The sequence below is a fragment of the Mesoplodon mirus genome (genome assembly GCF_964341445.2).
Source record: "Mesoplodon mirus genome assembly, chromosome: 19".
NCBI classification, from domain to species: domain Eukaryota; kingdom Metazoa; phylum Chordata; class Mammalia; order Artiodactyla; family Ziphiidae; genus Mesoplodon; species Mesoplodon mirus.
The window spans coordinates 36,936,375-36,954,399 of NC_138995.1; the positions used below are offsets into that span (position 1 = coordinate 36,936,375).

The window sequence follows — 18,025 nt, forward strand, 5'->3', positions numbered from 1 at the left end:
TTTCTCCTTAAACCCTCCCTCTACATTAGAATCCCTTGTTATAACCCCACAGCTCTCTGCTCTTTCTCTAAGAACTCATGAAAAGTGGGGATTATGTTTCTGTGTTAATTCTTTTTAATGTTTGTTTCTCCCAAATCTGACAGTGAGCTTCACGAGCACAGAAACTCCACCTGCCTTGTTCACCAGTGTCCCTCAGGGCCTAGAGCAGTGCCTGGTACACGGCGTGGGCTCAGAGAGGAGCTTGACGAGGGCGTTATCTCCCGGCTCCCACCTCCCGCAGGTGTGTCTAGGTTTCACCTCAATCCTACTTAAGATCCGGGACACAACCTGAGAACTGGGTTACTCATCAAACAAAAAATAAACAGAGCCCCAGTAAGAAATAATTTTAAAGGGCATGATAAAAACACATCCAGGTGAGCCCTAAGACCTTGTGTACACATTTTATAATCTCTCCGTGGGCCAGGGTAGCCCTGGGCATACTGACATTTTCCATTTCCTTTACTTTTGTGGGCAGGTGCTCAGGCTGCCCAAGCCTTAGTTGACAGAGTACCACCCCTCATTGTCCCAGTCTTGGCCAGGACACTGCCCCTCCCCCAACGATGGGCAGGAACAGGTAGTGACCTCCAGGGCGGGGCTTCTCCACACCTGACAAGGGGCACAAATGCCAACCTTCCTGCAAGCCCAGGAGGTGGGTACAAAGTATCTCCTAATTCAAGGATGAGGAAAGAGGCTCAGAGAGCACCTACCTCACCTGTCCTCTTGAGCTCCCCAGACAGAACTCAGTGCAGGTTCCCAAAACCCCAAAGGCCAACAGTCCCGACTCACACGGACATGGCCTCCCAGTGCCATTCTCCCAGCCCTGGCTGACACAGAAAAAAACTTGTCGATGAGGCTTAGTGCGTGAACAAGATCCCCTCCCCGTTCCCCAGACATTGACATCAGATATGCAAGAGCAAACCCCCTCCCCCCACCTCCGGGCTGCAGTTCCTGGAGTCTCAGGCCCACTGCCATGGGTCTTCGAGAAGTGCCTGTGTCCTCTGGGCTGGGCAGAGGGTGCAGGAGGAAAGGAGCCTGGAGGCCAGGCCTCTGGGCTGGCCTCTGCCAGCTTGTGGTTCAGTCCTTGCCACACAAGATGCTGGCCCACACCCCAACCAGGCTGGCGGGCAGGGAAGCAAAGGGAAGCTGGCCCCTTCCTGAGAGGGACACTGTGAAGGACACAAACTTGGACAGAGGGCTGGTAGGGTGGCCACAGCCAGGAAGGTAAGCATAGGGCTCTCCATAAAGAGAGCAGAAAAAGGCGGGGGTGGGGGGGGGGGAGGCAGGGAGGTGACAGAGATGCCAATTGTGGCTGATCCCCTGCTGAACAAGCCACAAGAATCCCCATCCCATGTTTTGAAACATTCAGGCACAAGTCCTAAAAAAGCCCTAAGGACAACGATTTTCCTCAGGACAAAGGAAGCTGGATTCCCTATGTAGGCACTGGGCAAAGGAATGAAGCAAAAATAAACAGGAAAAAGAACATGAGATGAGAACAAAGAGCCAGAGGTCCAGAGGCTGGAAATCCATCTCAGCAGGGAAGGCAGAGAAGATCATTTTCACATCTACAGGGCCTTCCTCCATGGAGCCCTCTGGTGCTGGGCGCCGAGGCTGGGCCTGGGCTCCCAGCACAAAGGAGCACAGTCTGGTGACGGGAACATAACACACAAGTTGGGGGGATGGGTGGCACCTTCAGAGCGAGGAAGCCACCAAAAAGGGGCCACAGGCACCTCACAGCGTGGCCACAGGGAAGTGAGAAGCCGGGCCAGCGGGGCATGTGCCTCCCTCTGGCCTCCGGCTTCGGAGGCTGCCTCAGGCTCACCCTTCCACTCTGAGGGTGAGCTCAGCATCAAAGCCAGCTCCCAGTGTAAACCCCAAATCCAGCCAAATGCAGGCTCTTGCGCCTGAAGTGCCCCAATCCACCAAAAGATGGCATCGACCCCATAAGCTCAGCAAACAAGAGGCTGACAGAGCACGGACAAGAACATTGTCATTTACTCTGCACGTCAACCACCACACACATTCACACACTCACTCAACGTGTAACCCTCCATTCCGGGCCGAGGCCCAGGCCCACGCTGAGAACACACGTTCTTTTCACGCCCGCTGGGACCTGGCAAGTCGGGGCCTCACCCAAGCTGTTCCCGCCACAAGCCTGTAGGATCCTCCGGGCTCGTTTCTTAGCATCTTCTGGGAAGCTGGGGCTGTCCAACAGGTTTGGGTAGGTACAGAGTGCCATCACCTGGAGGAACAGAGGCATGGGCTGGGCTCCCAGCACCTCCCACCCCGGAGGGGAACAAAGGACTCCGGGCAGGCGACGGTGTGAGATGACAACTCTGAGGGACAGTGCCCTCACAGGCCTCTCCACAAGGGCCCCGGCCTGTGGGGGCCAGGGGACAGGCGGGGAGGAGGACAGTGGACGCTCTGCAGCGGAAGGGAGATGGTGAGAGGCAAGGTCCATGATGACCTGGGTCTGGGCGGAGGGTGGGCCACCACCCTCCAAGGAGCCAGGGGACACAAGGTGGCTGCTTACTTTGCCCCACCTCCTCCATAAAGGACAGCAGCTCACATACCCAAGCCCACAAAAACCAGGGGTTCCAGAGCAGGGGGCTGGGGCTGAGGAGGCAGGTGCACCCCAGATGACAGGATTGCAGACCTCTGTCTACAGCCTGAGCACCCCCCATCACCCCTTTTCCTGGCCGGAACTGAAAACCGAGTCAGCTTTTTCATCTCTGTAACAGAGAAGATCACCCTAACCTCACAAATTAAGAGGATTAAGCAAGGAAATGTTTGCAAAAGTGCTGGCAAACCCCTGCTCACCAGGCAAGTCTAAGCTGGAAGCTTAAGAGTGGTGCCAGGAGCACTGAGGCAGGCTGTGGCTCACGGCTGGGGTACTTCGGGCGGGCGCAGGCTTCTTGGAGCCCGGCTTTTCTTCAAAAAGATTTGTGCAATAGGCAGTGACCCAGCCTGCCCTCCTCCCTGCGGTGCTTGTGAAGGCTGGAGGAGGCCAGCACCAAGTGGGAGAGGCCGGGCCTGCCACAACCAGCGGCAGGGCTGGATCCGGGAGTATGCCAGCCAGCCAGAAAAGGCTGAGGCAACAGGAGGCACCCCAGGCACGTGTGGGGAACCTCTGCAGAGGGAAGCCACCTTGGGCCTCTCCTCTCCTAAGCTGTGTGCTTCCAGGACGAGCTTCCAGGACAACCAGGATGCTCTGACCTCCTCCCGCTCCACTTCCCTGGCAGAGCCTCTCTGTCTGGTCTGATCCACTTCCTCACCACGGGCCCAGCTTGGGGCCTCTGACATTCATGGGCAGCTGGCATGCTCCTGAGGTCTGCAGCAGTTGCTACGGGAGTCCATGCAGTGGACGTTCCTGAGGTCGTTGCCAGCCTTGGTTCTTCTCTCCCATACCCTGTGTGAATTCCCTGAGGGGCTGCAGGCTGAGGCCCCGGGGCCCCCAACAACCCTCTACCCAGGGAGCAGGGCAGGATCGCCCCTCCTGTGTGCCAGTCCCTGCAGCAGGAAATACAGGCAGGAGAAGAAGACCAGGGCATTCAGCACTCAGCTTTGCTGCCTGCCCCAGCCTGCCAACCTTAACCACACAAGGACCAAATTTTGCCCCATTCCTTCTCCAGGGAAAAGCTTTCCCTGTAGCTGGTCTCCAATCTCTGTCTAGCAGGCCCTGGAGTACTCTCCCACCTTATCTTTTCCCCTGTAGCCCACCAATCCCTCAGTTTTGGCCCATGCAGCATCCTTGCAGTTGGCACTCAAACTGAAACACTGAAATGTGCCTCTTGAGGGCCTTCACACTCTCCATCTCACGGAGTCCCCCAGCAGTCCTCCGAGGCAGTGTCTGGTGAGCTCCACTTGCCCAAAGCCACCCAGCTGGTAAGCAGCAAAGCCAACACTCAAATCTGGGGATTCTCACTTAGGAAGCCATACCTGGACCCCCACGCACCACCTCCCAGCCCACTGGGCCTCTACCTCTCCCATCTACTCTCTGATGCCCTCACCAACCCAGCTCCGAACTCAGCATCCAGGACCATGCACCTGGGAGCCTTGTATACTAGAGCATCCTCAAAATGGGTTTAGGAATTTTAGACAGCTTTGGAAGGGGAGGAGACTGAGGGAGAGAACCAGTGGGGACATCAGGCTCTGGAGAGGGCGCTACTTCAATGGCACCTCCCTGTGGGATTCTGGTGTCTGCTGTGTCCTGAGGGAGCTGGACAGGCAAGGAGGCAGAGGTAATGTAATGGGCCTGGCTGGCTGCTTCCCTGCTGTCCCAGTGGCCTCTGTTCCTGAGGGCCAGCTCACCTGTCGGAGGAAGGTGATTGGCTGCTGGCCCATGGCTTGGGCATCCCCGATGTTGGCACGGATGACCTCAGTGAATGGTTTTTTGATACCCTGAGTAGAGAGAAAGCAACAGGTGGTTACTTAGTGACTCTCAGACCCTGGATTCCAGAGGCCAAGCAATGCTCAACAGGATATTAATAAGCAGCCCTATTCTGAGCCTTGCCAGGTGTCAGGCACAGTGCCCTTGATATGCTTGGTCCCATTTAACCTTCACAACCACCCCTATGAGGAAGGGCCAGTATTGGGTTGGCCAAAAAATTGGTTTCTGTTTTTCATAAGATGTTATGGAAAAATCCGAATGAACTTTTCGGCCAAGCCATATTAATCCCTTTTTACAGATTAGGAAATTAAGGCTTCAAAAGGTTACCCACTTTCTGAAAAGGCTAGAAGAGCTTTCCTGGGCTGCCAGAGCACCCGAGGTAGCTGCAGGTCCACGTTGACCCTGGGGCAAATGTGGTGGGAGGGAGGGAGGGGTCAGCAGCAGAAAACATCAGGGACAGGATCCCACAACTGCCGGCTCCCTCCCCCCAAGCGCAGCTCCACCTCCACCCCTAAGTGAATGACTGGGGCACTGCAGCCACCCTCCCCTCCAGAAGACACCGATCAGCAGGGACCTCTTGGGGGTCATTCTCTTGCAACCCTGTCTTTGCAGGATGAAGATTGTGGGCTGATTTTCATATTGAAAAAAAAAAGCATCAGGGATGAAAAGACTGGCTGAAGAGCAAAACTGAGGCCACTGCCTGAGCAATGCGTTTAGCACAGAACAGAGATGGCAGAGAGAGGAGGAACTCGGAAACCCTGGCAACAATGTCACTGGGGAGGTGACTGCAGGACACCCCGGCTGCTGCTAAGGAGAAAATGCGTTTTGGATGGAGAACCGTGGGGATCTGGAAATGTGGGAAATCCACGCATCTCACTGATAAATCCAGAATTAGCCACTGTAAGAGTTAGAATCAACAGCAGGCTCAAGGACCTCCCAGGGCAGCTGAAAGGATTATCTGAGACAAACAGTATGAAAGCACTTGGCAGAGTACAAACATCATCATCTTACAAGCTGGACCAGGAACAAGGTCACAAGGGTCATGGTGGAGGAAGAAAGCGGTGGGGAAACGGGTGGCAGTACCAAGGGGGGGCCTGGGTGGAATGCCTGGCCACCTTCCCATCTCCAGCTGCCCTTTCCCCAAAGGCACCCTAAATACAAATTTTAAAGGTACAATTCTATGGTTCTGACACTTGCCTTCTCCATTTCACACAATGTGTGCATAAAAGCAACTTTAGAAAACTTTCCGTTTTTTAACTCAGTAATATACCTCTTAAGTAAAGACCAGTGGGCTTAAGGGATGAAAGCAGCTGCTGAACAAGTCTTCCTGACCCTCATCTGCCACTCCTAAGCACCCCCCATACAGAAATTCTCCAGCTGCTTCAGGAGCCAGGAGGCATGGGGTGCTGAGGAGGGCACCCCAGAAACAGCACTGGACCGTCATAAACAGGGCCTGAGAAGTCTCCAAAAGCTATGTTTGGTGGCGGGTAGCGGGGAGAAAGGCCTTTTAATTCCCTCCTGCCCCTTTTACCAAGTTCTTCAGGGCTGGCCAATATGGAAAGACGTCTCAGGGGGGCCAAGGCAGGAGGACAGCACCACCCACTGCCCAGGGCTGGGCTGGGGTGAGGGCAGGCACCCTGGAGACAGGCTGCAAGGCATGTGGCCTCAGGGCTCGTCCCTCAGGTGGAGCAATCCAGGCCACTGTGTGCAAAGGGGCAGACCTGACCCACCCCTTGGCACTGGCCTGGGCTCGTGGCACGGGACGCTCTGTCAGCCTGATTCAATTGCCACGGTCCCCAGGCCTGGCCAGCTGAACTCAGGTGATTTCCTTGGTGCGGGCACAGTCCATTCTTCGGTAGGGAGTAAATCTGTCACAGTCGAGGGCCAGGAACTACAACACACAGCTGCAGGCCCTCGGCCAGCCCAATGCAGGGAGAGAATAATGCCTGGAACAGATCCCTGGATGTTCCTTTCCTGTGCCCTCACCCTGCACTGCTCAACCAATCTGGGGCCTGCCAACAAGCAGCCTAGGAGCATAGAGCATCTCCTTTCTCGGGTCTGGGTACCTATGGTCTCCAGACACTTCGCTATGATGGACGAGCTGCAGGGTGGGAAACTGGCTCCTCTGAATGGGCAGGGGACCAGCCTGCCCAGCCAAAGGCCACCATACAAAGGAGACTCCTGTATCTAGGCACTTGAGATCTACATGGGTTGGGAAATACCAAGGAGTCAGGGGCAGACTCCTGCCCACAGTGACTCATCCAGGCCTGCACGCACACCCAATGGCAACCTCACCTCAGCCCCGCCCTCGGGAGCCTGCCAGGTCAGCACATAGCTTTCTAGTTCCAATTCCCAGCATCCTAGAGCCCACATGTTTAACTCACCTGCACACATCCTGCCCAGAGCTGCCTCCCTGTGGGGCACTGAGATGAGAGTCAACACAGGGGGGCTCTCTTCCCGCAGTTCAGCTCAAGGAGGGCTTAAGGAGCAGGCCCCCAGGCTCTGGGGATGGCATATTTCAGAGGGTGTTAGCAGGGAGAAGGAAAAAGGAGTTAGCATTGTCCTTCCCAGCTCACAGGCCCAGCATTAGGACAATGGACAATTCTAACAGGCACAAGGCAGTTTCCTCGAGGTAGGGGTGGCTCCTGTCATTTCATGTGACATGCGAGCGGGCAGGTTTGGTAGGACGGTTAGTCCCCAGAAAGCCTCCCTCTCATTCAACAAACACTTATGAATCATGCCCTGTGACAGAAGTGGGCAACACAGGAGAGGCCACCACCTTCAGAGCCCAGGCTGATGAAGAAGTGGACTCAGAGAAGGGAGAGGGCACAGCTGGCTCCAGGCCAGGAAGGCCACGTGAAAAGACCCCAGGGACATGAGCAGGACTGGGCAGGCAGGAAGTCCAACAGAGAGCTCCAGACGGAAGCCCCAGAGACAAACCCAACTAGTCCCCAGGGTCCCTGAAAACAGGTGCGTTGCACAGCTGAGGAAACCGAGGCTCAGCACAGGGTCTGGCCCCGACCATTATGACAAGCAAAGCTGGAAGAAACACAGCCAAACCTATACAGGCCTGTGATTAAGAGATGAGGTGGGAGCTCCAAGGGCTGAGTTTCCTAACCATGGAAGCAGGGAAGGCTGGACGTAGGTTCCTGAAGTCTAGGGGCCTGTGGGAGGGTCAACCGTAGAAGCTGAGGTTTGCAGGGATGAAAGCTGAATGAGCTCCAAACAGGATAATTCAAGATAGCAAGGTTAAGGCCCAGGCAGGACAGCAAACCCCACAGAGCACATTCCTAGACCCAGAGACTCAAGAGGAAGGCAAGGAAAGAGTGACCCTTGGCACTCTCCCCAAGCAACTCTCATTATCTTGAAAATGAAGACTCTTAAGAGTTCTGACTGGGGAATTCCCTGGTGGTCCAGTGGTTAGAGCTCCACACTTTCACTGCTGAGGGCCTAAGTTCAATCCCTGGTCGGGGAACTAATAAGATCCCACAAGCCATTTAGTGTGGGCCAAAAAAAAAAAAAAAAAAAAGAGTTCTGACTGGCTTCTAGCTGTTCAAAGCATCATCACTAAACATCTCCAACTAGTCTTTAGGAGAAATAAATTGGGCTCATTTTGCAGAGGAGTAACTGAGGCCAAGGTGCTCTGAGTGACTTGTCTGAGGCCCACAGCACATAAAGGCAAAGCCCAGGATGCAGGTCCTTGGTGACTTGGGCAGGGTGGGTGGGTGGAGGGTTCACCCAAATGGAAGCCTACACTACAAATTTCTTTATTTTAAGATAGCATCTAAGCTCTAAAGAAAATGACCGATGAGATTTCACCTCTTGTGCTCGGCACATCCAGAAGTTTCCAGACTTAGTTCTTAGCTAACAATAAGGAGGTGCTACAGCATTCTGCACTTTTACTGTGTTTAGATGCAGCACACACTGATGTTAACAGTATTCAGTTTTTCCCTTCATAAATGTTTTGCCCTGACTCTGGGTACTTTGACAAACAGAAGCCTTCCTGTCTCCACTTATGCCAACCTCCTCCCTTCCCCCAATAAAACAAGGGAAAAAGAAGTAGGTTGAGGAGGAACAGACAGATCTTTTCAGAACTCCTACTAATGGCAGCTTATTTTTAAATGCTGCTCCCAATGAACACCAGGATCTGAAAAGCTGATAGGTTCTCCCACTTAGAGCTGCTGTCAGGGAGAAACAGGGCCTCCCTGAGAGCACACAGCCCAGGCTGGAGGAGAATGGCCCCTTTCACACACCCACTTAGTCAAGTGCCCCTCCTCCTTCAGGCTCTCCTGAACAGTCTCCTCCACTCCTACCACCAAGCAAGACAGAGGAGACTTGCCTGGCAAGCCACCCCACAGTCAAACACCAGAGCCACATGGACATATATACACTACCAAATGTAAAATAGATAGCTAGGGGGAAGCAGCCGCATCGCACAGGGAGATCAGCTCGGTGCTTTGTGACCACCTAGAGGGGTGGGATAGGGAGGGTGGGAGGGAGATTCAAGAGGGAGGGGATGTGGGGATATATGCATATGTATAGCTGATTCACTTTGTTATACAGCAGAAACTAACACACCATTGTAAAGCAATTATACTCCAATAAAGATGTTAAAAAAAACACAAAAACCAGAGCCACGTGTCCAGCCAATCAGCCGGTACTATTTACGGAGTACCTGGTGAAATGATTCCATAAGGCAGCTTAAAGGCCTTCAGATGGACAAAGAGGCACAGAAGTCAGGGCCTGGGGAAAAACCCTGGGCCCACCGGACCTTCCTTTTATAGACTAGGGAAACCAAAGCCCAGAGAGGATTGAAGATTCACCCCCAAGTCACTCAACTCCCTACAAATCCCATCTCTAACCAAATCGAACCCTTTAAAATAACATCAGTCCAGTTTTGATCATTAGAGTTCCAAATGGAGGTAGAAAAACCGAAGCTGTGCAAAGCCAATGCAAGCCAAGCCAAGCCAAAAAAAAAAAAAAAAAAAGACTGGGAAAATATGGCTCTCTCAGAAGGGGCACTGTTTAAGCTAGTAAAATGGAGAGGCTGTCTCTAGAATATGAAAGGTTTAAGCAAGGCTATGCTGGCTTGGCTGGGGCTATTATCTCCAGCACCAAGAATCAGGCAACTGAGATTCGACCAAGTGAGAAGAGAATAAGAAGGGATGAATTTGAACGAAAGCACCGGAGAACGTAGGTGGACAGAAAGAATGTCTCAACTTACTCAGGGGTAGGACATGGCAGTGGGGCCATCTGTCCTGGAAATCACAGGGTGTTTCCAGCCCAAATGACCATGAAATTTCTCCACCTCAGTGATGGAGCCATACCCTGTTGGAACACCATCCTGGTTCCCCAGTGCACACCAAACTTTGCACCATAAAGTACTGAGCCCAGCACAAAAGACTCCAGTCCCCCTTTTCCATCTTATTCATCTACCATATCTCTCTGCCAGACAGTGCTCTCCAAATGGCACCAATTCCCTTCCCCAAATGCCCAGAACTTCCCAACCTTCTGTCTTTGCTCACAGCCCTCCTTCCACCTGGAATGCTCTCACGTTTTCTGTGCCTGCTAAAAACATCCCACCAATCCTTAAAGAATCGGGGGAAGAGAAGCTCAGGCCCAGAGGACAATATGGCAATCAGATCCCTGAAGGCAAAGACAGTGTCCCCTTCTGCCTTAATCATCCTTGTACTTCATGGAGCCCACACGCAAGCTGCTATTTAACAAAAGGCAGAGATAATCCCTGGAACCCCTACAAGTTCTGGAACCAGAAAAATCAGTTGTAAAGTGATAAACCGGAAACAATTTAATCTCAGCCTTAACAGGGAGACTGTTGTCTTAAGGAGGGCCAGCTAGAGTCTGCCAGGTATCAACAAGGAGCAGAACAGCAAAAGCCCGTTTTCTCTGCCTGTGGCCCACCTTCGGGACAGGGAGGCACAGAAACCGAGCCAGCCTTCTGTGGGCCAAGCTTTAAACTTAGCCCTGCAAGGAGTCAGAGGGAGACACTGGACTCTGACTTGTCCAACTCACTGTTTTGAGTCAGCAGAACTGAGTGTCCCAACAAGGTCTCAGCAAGCCATGAGCTCATCAAACCCTCAAAGTCCCCACGTTAATGTAACGGCCCCACCACGGCTTCCTCCCATGCATTCAAGGAACATTAAGTGGCCAACTCACTCCCAAGACATCCAGTTCTGGTGCCTGTGAGAGTGAGATCAAGGAACCCTCCCCCCTTCTGGGTTAGAACTATCTTAGGCAAGCAGCTGGGTGACTGCTGTCATCAGTTCTTACAAATCTTAGGAGTGTTCACTTTTTTTTACATTACCCTCTTGACTCCGCCTCCTGAATTCCACCTGGGTTAGAACTCTGGTATCTTACACCCACCCCAGCCGCCCTGGTTGCAGGGAGGCAGAAATCACTACTGGGTGTGTGGTCACTTTACACGCAGCTATGAACTCAAGTTAAGGTCCCAGCCAGCCAGCCACCAGGAGGAAGAACGTCCCAGGGCCACCCTACCAAGGCCCAAAAGGCCCAAGCCTCTGCTACCCACTGGGAGAACAAGATATGGCTGTCAGTCAGGGTTCCAAAGGGGGCCTAAGGGAAGGAATTGTGCAGGACACTCTGCAACAACTCCACTTTTGTCAGGGAATCATTACTGGCAGAATGACCCAAAAGGTCTCAGGCAGAGAGAGAAAAAGCTTCGGGAGCAAACCTAAGTCTCCTCAGAGCCTTCCTCCCTCCCCTGGTACCTAACGTGATCTCTGAAACTCTGGTTTCTTTCTTTACTGCCTGTTGTTGTCCTCACCCCCACCCCCCCATGGATATTGGTTCCACGCGGGTAGGATGGCCACATAGCAGGCAGTGCCTGGCACTAAGGGCAGCTCAATTATAACTGATGAATTCAATTCAACAAGTGAACCGTATCTGAGGGCCTTTCTTTGTGCCAGGTGCCAGGCACTGGCGGGTGAAGGGATGGGGGGAGGGCATTCTATCGTTTTAGCCAAGGTGGGTCGAATGAAAGAGGTGGCCACGCGGGTGGGAGGAAGTCCAGCGGGCGAACCCCAGCAGGGGACAGCTGCTACTCTTCCCCCCCCACCAGTGCCCCCCTAGCCTCCCAGGGCCCTCCCGCCCCACGGACCCTGGAGCCAGCGCTCACCCTCTGCAGCTCGAGCTCGATCTCGCCGGCCTTGAGCACGATGGGTCCCCGCACCGCGTACTCCACCGCCTTCACCTGCGGGTTCATAGACTCGAGCGTAAGGATGCGGTCGCGCCGGCTCCGCTCGGGCCGCACCTTGAGCACCGCCGAGGCCTCGGCAGCCGCGCTGCTCTGACCACGGCCCCAGGGGCCGAGGGTCCGGGGGTAGCAGCCCCGCCGGACCAGCGCCGCCGCCCGCTGCATCGCGCGCCCGCCGAGAAACCTTGGGACAAAAAGGGAAAGAGAACACACACGTCACGCACAGCCCAAGGCGGGCACGCCGACACCCGTCCCCAAGCCCAGCCAAGGGCTCTTTCAGCTAGCGGTGCCAGCCTGGCTTCTGGGACGGGTGCCCATCCCCCGTCGACTCGGACCCTACACCTAGCCGCTGCAGAGCCAAAGCACCGCACGACAGAGGTTTTGCAAAGTCTGCTCCCAATGCATGCATGCAACGTGCCTGTCGCCACCTGGCCACCCCCCCTTCTAGTCCGGCTAGAGCGCGCGCCTGGAGCTGCTCCTCGGCTCGGGCGCCCGCAGCCGCATCCCAGCTCCCGCACCACACGGCCCCTGCGCTCGCACACCCACAGCCGGCGAGTCCGCCCGGGCCTGCCCGCTGGCTCCTGGGCCTTGTAGTTCCCTAGTCTGTTTTCAGAGCAGGTGTGGCGAGCTGGTCGAACTACAAGTCCCATAGCGCCCCGCGCTGGGCTGATCGGGGGCCGGGCAGGAGGCGGGAGCGGTGGTCTGGCTCTGCCGTAGGCTGGGCGGGCTCTTTTGTCTGGCAGAGGGGATGCGGTGCCGGGACGGGTCCTGGCGGGGTCTGTCCTTCTCAAACTTTTGCGAATTTAGAGTTATTTGCAGCTTCTCCCTGGAAGCGCATGCTGCATTCCCCCCTACATCGCTTCCCCCAACACCTGCAAGGACACAGGCTGAGAGATGGTGCAGTCCTCGCCCCAGGTTTCATCATCCAGGGCCCGAAGGTGGCAGTGGCCGCTCTACGGGGGCTGGTAAGAAGCGGGGCTTAGGAGTTTTGGACTTGACTGCCACTCTTATCCCTCTCAGCGTCGGTTTCCTTGTCGTCAAAACGGAGATCAGCTCACAGCCTCTAAGGAATGTCGTGAAAATTAAAGGACCAAGCAGCTGGTATATACCAGGTGGTCAGGCTTCCTGACAACTCCATTTGAAACGCTACCACACCTCCGTTACCTGTGTTAATTTCCTTTCTACCCCCATTAACCATGAAAGCTCCAGAAGGCAGGGGCAGCGTTTTTCTTGCTCATCATATTCACAACACCTCTTGAGTGTTCGCAGTACATAGTAAGCACCCAGTAAACGTTTGCTGAAGAATGAATGCTCAGCGTATGGTAACTATTATTTTGGCAGAGGTACCTGCAGGAAAAGGCATCCTGGCTTACCCAGAGTGAGTGCAGGGCAGGAGTAGGAATGGAAGACAACAGTTCTGAGACAACAAAATCGACAGAGAGGATGTGGGAGAAGTCATTTCCTGTCTCGGCCTCAGATTCTCTATCTGCAAAATAAGTTGGATTAAATGACCTCTGAGGTCCCTCCTGGGCTTGGAAATTCTGTGTCTAGGTGTTTTCGGGCAGATAAACAGTCCAGAGCTCCCTCACCCCAACAATTACACACACCATTAGATTCGTGAAAGTGGGGGGCAGGAGGAACTTAACACAGCAGTGTAAGGGAGAAGGTACTAGAAAATCTGGGTTTGAATATAGGTGTATATAGCCACTTACCACTTGGCTGACTTTGAACATGTTACTTAGCCTTTGTAAGCCTAGTTTCCCCATCTGTGAAATGGGGTAACACACCTACCTAGTGGGACTGTGGGGAAAGTTCAGTGAGGTAACTGTAAAAGTCAAGAGTTTGGAACCTAGTGCTGTGGATCACTCTTGTTCATCCTTATCAAGGGAATGCCATATACTTTGATTAAATAAATTGATTACCAATGAAGGGGAAAGGGGGATGGGGAGAGCAACAGAAACCAAAGATCGAGCTGAGAATTCCTATGTTAGCAAACTGTCTTGGCCTGCCGAGGTCCCTGGAAAGTTATTTGGGCTTCTCATCACTGGTTCCACCCCCAGCACCTGTGTCTGCACTAGCTCCTTCCTAGCCTCTGTCTCAATGGCTAGGTATTCAGTCTCCAGGTAAAAGATTCTCCCCTGGGGAGCTTAGCTTCTCTAAGGACTCCACTGCCTTTAATGTCATATTCTTACTCGCTCTGCCCACTAGGGGAGCCACACACCCACGTGCTCCTTTCCACCTCCAAAACATGCTTAACCTTGACCTGCGTATGCTGTAAACACAGTCCGTTCCTGCTGTCTCCACCCCTGATCAGAAGGGACAGTGGGCTGGGAGGCAGGGCGGGCTTAGGTGAGCACAAATCCATCTGCGCAACTGAGAAAAACAACACCCAGCACATAGCCTATCTACGCCCAGCACATAGCCCATCTACGTGGGCTCCCACGTCACCACTGTAGAAAACTAGTGTCCCAAATATGTCCTTTGCCAACCTGTCATGATTGCATGAGAAGAAAGCTCCCTTACTTTCCTGTGAACCACACTTCACAGTTTGCAAAGCACTTTCTTGCCTATCACGGAGTTTGAACCTGATAGACATCAATGAAAGAGAAAGGGCAGACATTATCCCTATTTTACAGTTGAAGCTCAGAGAGATTGACTTGTTACTTAATCTTTTCAGGTGGCACAGTTAAGTGTAGAGCAGGAAGTGTGATTCCTAACCCAGTGCTGCAGCCCATACAAGCAGAGACCAGGCTTGTGTAGCTCTCTGGGTTTGGAAATTGGAGCTGCCCATTGCAATGCACTGAGCCCTTAAAAGGCTTTTGGGTGGTAGTCGTGGTGATGATGATGGTGGTGGTAATAGTGTGAACTCTGCCTTTATTTTGCCTCTAGACCAGGTCAAGGTAGGGCAGGAGGCAGGCTCCTAAATATTAAAGACAAAACCTGATTGAAATAATCATAAATGCCCTCCCTGTGAGCTAGCTGAGAGATCCAAACACACAGCAAGCTCTTGATGACCCACACTGTTGTGAAAGTCATACGTGTGCAAGACATGGTACCAATCTTTATTTCTTTCCTCAGTAGGTTTTTACTGGGCACCTACCAGGTGCCAGGTGCTGGCTGAACTCTGGGTCTATAATGAGTCTCACAGACCTTCCTTGCCTACACAGAACATATAGTTTCTTAGGGAAGGCAGACATTGATTGCACACACAAACATGATTACAAACTATGATAACTGCTGAGGAGTTTTATGAGCACTTATAGCCCAAAGGTCCGAGCAAAGCTTTCCCAGAGGAAGTGGCCCGCAAGCTGGAGCTGCCTGGCAGCCTGGCTGGATGATGAGGGATAGCAGTACTGGCAGGTGTGGTAGACACAGAGATGTGCCCTTTAACCAAGGGGTGCGGTCAGCAGACAGCCTTGCACAGCACCTGCACAGAACCACCTTGTGAGATCACCATCACACCCTAACTGGAGAAACCTGTGGGACATGCTGGAGCAGTATTTGCTCCAGGCCTTCCCCAGGAGGTTGGCCAAAGCTTTGGCAGACCTGCATCATGGTTTATCTTTCTCTGCCTGATCCTGCTTCCTCCCACTTCCTCTTACAGGAGTGGATTCCTAATATCCATCTTGTACCTCACACTCCATCTCAGTGTCAGTGGTGAGGTGGACAGCATCCCAGGCCAGGGATCACTGAAGGCCGAGAGGTCTGAAGACCTCCAAGAAGGCTAGGGTGACTGCAGGTCAGACAGTGAGGGAGGGGCAGGGCTGAAAGACAGGGGTCAGAGGTGAGCAGTGGTAGGACAGGCAGGCCAGGTCCTGAATGTAAGAATTTTGGTTTTCATCCTAAGAACAATTAGAAGCCCCTGGAAGGCCTAAAAAATTAGGGAGTGACATATTTATGTTTAAAATTCTGCTGTATGGAGGATGGATTGGAGGGTGGCAATAGAGGGTGCAGGAGGATGAACCGTGGCACAAATAAGGTCCAGGGTTGGCCTGGACTAGGGTGTGGGGTGATGGGAAATGGACAGGCTCTTCTGCTGCATCCCTAGAACCTGGAACGATACCTGGCACACAGAGGTTCTCAGTAAATTTTTGTTGAATGAATGAGGAAGTCAATTCTACAAGGTCCATGCTCTCAAGGTGTTTGCAGTCCAGCAGGAGATGGGCAGCACGTGAGTGCTGAATAGAGACGTTTCACAAAAGCTGTATTTGCGGTTCAGTATTGCATTGATAACATTTCAAAACAGATGCAGACACGTTGTGGTCTTAGCAGCTGACTCAACAAAATCCAGGTATTGGAGAACAGGGAGAGGGAAGGGTAGAAGAGCGAAAGAGAAAGAACAGTTGTATAAGCTTCAGAAGCAAATACAACCTCCTTTATTCAGAGTGTGTCTGTTGTTCCACATTCCTTGATTTCTTGCTCCCTGGTCTTGCCGGGATATGAGGACTCTTTGACTTTACTTCTTCCGTGGAGGACATTTGGGAAAGATTTCAGAAACTGTCCAAGGGACTCATATAAAGAGAATCCTTAGCAGCAAACTCAATGACCTCAGCTATTCAGTGCCCCAAACAGACAAAATATTAAGCAATGGCTCAAATCAATACTTCCAACTGGTTTACCCTCTGAGTTTTCCCAGATATTTTCTTCACGAAGCCACAGAATCTTTCACCTAGAGAAGATTGCAAAATAGTTTTGGGACTTAGGAACTTAAGAGAAAAAAATATTTATGCAATACCATAAGCCTTTGTCATTTGTTGTTCTCATTTACTCCTTTAGTTTTTGGAGTTTTGGATTCTAATTCTTTTAATTTTTATTATTATTATTTTTTTGTGGGGAAGGAAAACGCAGCATTTATTGTAAAGGCATCAATACAAGGAGGATGGGTGACTAGTGCTCTAAAAACCCTGAACTCCTGGGTTCTAGTTCTTAAAGAAAGGGAATCTGTTTCTTATTTTATGCCTGGGGAAACAGGCACAGATTATCTGTGATTTAGGTTTAACATCAGGGTGGCCTGGCCCAAAGCTTTCTTTTTTTTTTTTTTTGCGGTACGCGGGCCTCTCTCTGCTGTGGCCTCTCCCATTGCGGAGCACAGGCTCCGGACGCGCAGGTTCAGCGGCCATGGCACACGGACCCAGCCACTCTGCGGCATGTGGGATCTTCCCGGACCGGGGCACAAACCCGTGTCCCTTGCATCGGCAGGCGGACTCTCAACCACTGCGCCACCAGGGAAGCCCCAAAGCTTTCTTTATTAGTAATAATATTATTAAAATTATAGCTAGTAGTTATTAAGCATTTTTAATGTGTCAGATACTGTGCTTAGCGCTTTACTGCATCATTTCATACAAGCTTCAGAGCAACCCTAACATATTTACTACTATGATCCCTGTTACACAGATAGCAAAATTGATGTTCAGAGAGATTGGGCTGCTTGTCAAGATCACACAGCTAATAAGTGGCAGAGCTGAGACCTGAACTTAGGATCTCAAAGGTTAAAGGCTCAGTCCCATGACTGCCCCCACTTGTGACACTAGCCACAAATGGAGTCCCCAAGCTACCTGCCCTTGTGCCCAGACAACTACAAACTCAAGGGATCCCACAAGCCCTTGCTCAGATTCAGTAATTCTCTAGGATGACTCACAGAACTCAGGGAAGTTCTATACTTATTATAATAATTTTATTATAAAGGATATAACTCAGGAGCAGCCAAATTGAAGAGATGCGTAGGGTAGGTATGGGGAGGGGAGCAGCGGCACGAGAAGTGGAGGAGGGCATACCATCCTCCCAGCACATGGGTGTGTTTGTTACCTTACCAAACTTGAGTCCACTTGCTGATGCACCAGAAAGCCAATCTACTGACACCAGGCTGTGGGAAGGAAAGTACAGCGTTTATTGTAGGGCATCAAAGCAAAGGAGTGGGGAGACAAGCCTCAGACCCATTCCTACTTGGTCTTTGAGTTCAGGGTTTTTTTAAAGGGGAAGAAAAAATAGTCTGGGATTAATCATCGTCTTGTGACATTTCTTAATCATAGTTTCGGGAGTCAGGATGTCTCTGGTCAGGTGGTCCATGGCCTGGGGGGGCTCATCCTGCCCTGGAGAAACAACCTGAGTTTGTCGTTAATGATAAGATCTACAACCGATTTTTGTACATTAACAATGTTATCTTAATGATGTTACCTACAACAGCAATTTTAGTCATCTGACTCTGGCTGATTAGTGTTCAGTTAGCACAGAATTGAGGTCAGAGGGAAGAAAAGGAATAAAGTTTTGGAATCCACCTGCCAAGTTTTGGATAGAGAGATTAATCATGAACTCGGTAAGGGATCTCAGTTTTAGGCGGACTTGGTTTCACGTTCACCAACCCATGAGCT

General features: G+C 52.1%; 1 protein-coding gene across 2 annotated transcripts in view; it reads right to left on the reverse strand.

Moving 5' to 3' along the window:
* The window catches only part of GPT2 (glutamic--pyruvic transaminase 2), a 35,217-nt gene extending 23,026 nt beyond the window's left edge, over positions 1-12,191 (reverse strand). The window contains exons 1-4 of one of the 2 annotated variants that reach the window (XM_082607425.1): positions 12,076-12,191; positions 11,580-11,841; positions 4,348-4,437; positions 2,170-2,278 (exon numbers count right to left, since the gene is read on the reverse strand). In XM_082607425.1, the coding sequence (XP_082463551.1) occupies positions 2,170-2,278; positions 4,348-4,437; positions 11,580-11,822 (442 nt within the window). In that variant the 5' untranslated portion in view covers positions 11,823-11,841; positions 12,076-12,191. The remainder of the gene's footprint in view (positions 1-2,169; positions 2,279-4,347; positions 4,438-11,579; positions 11,842-12,075) is intronic. The other variant, XM_082607426.1, reaches the window with a different exon arrangement.
* Positions 12,192-18,025: the final 5,834 nt, after the last annotated feature.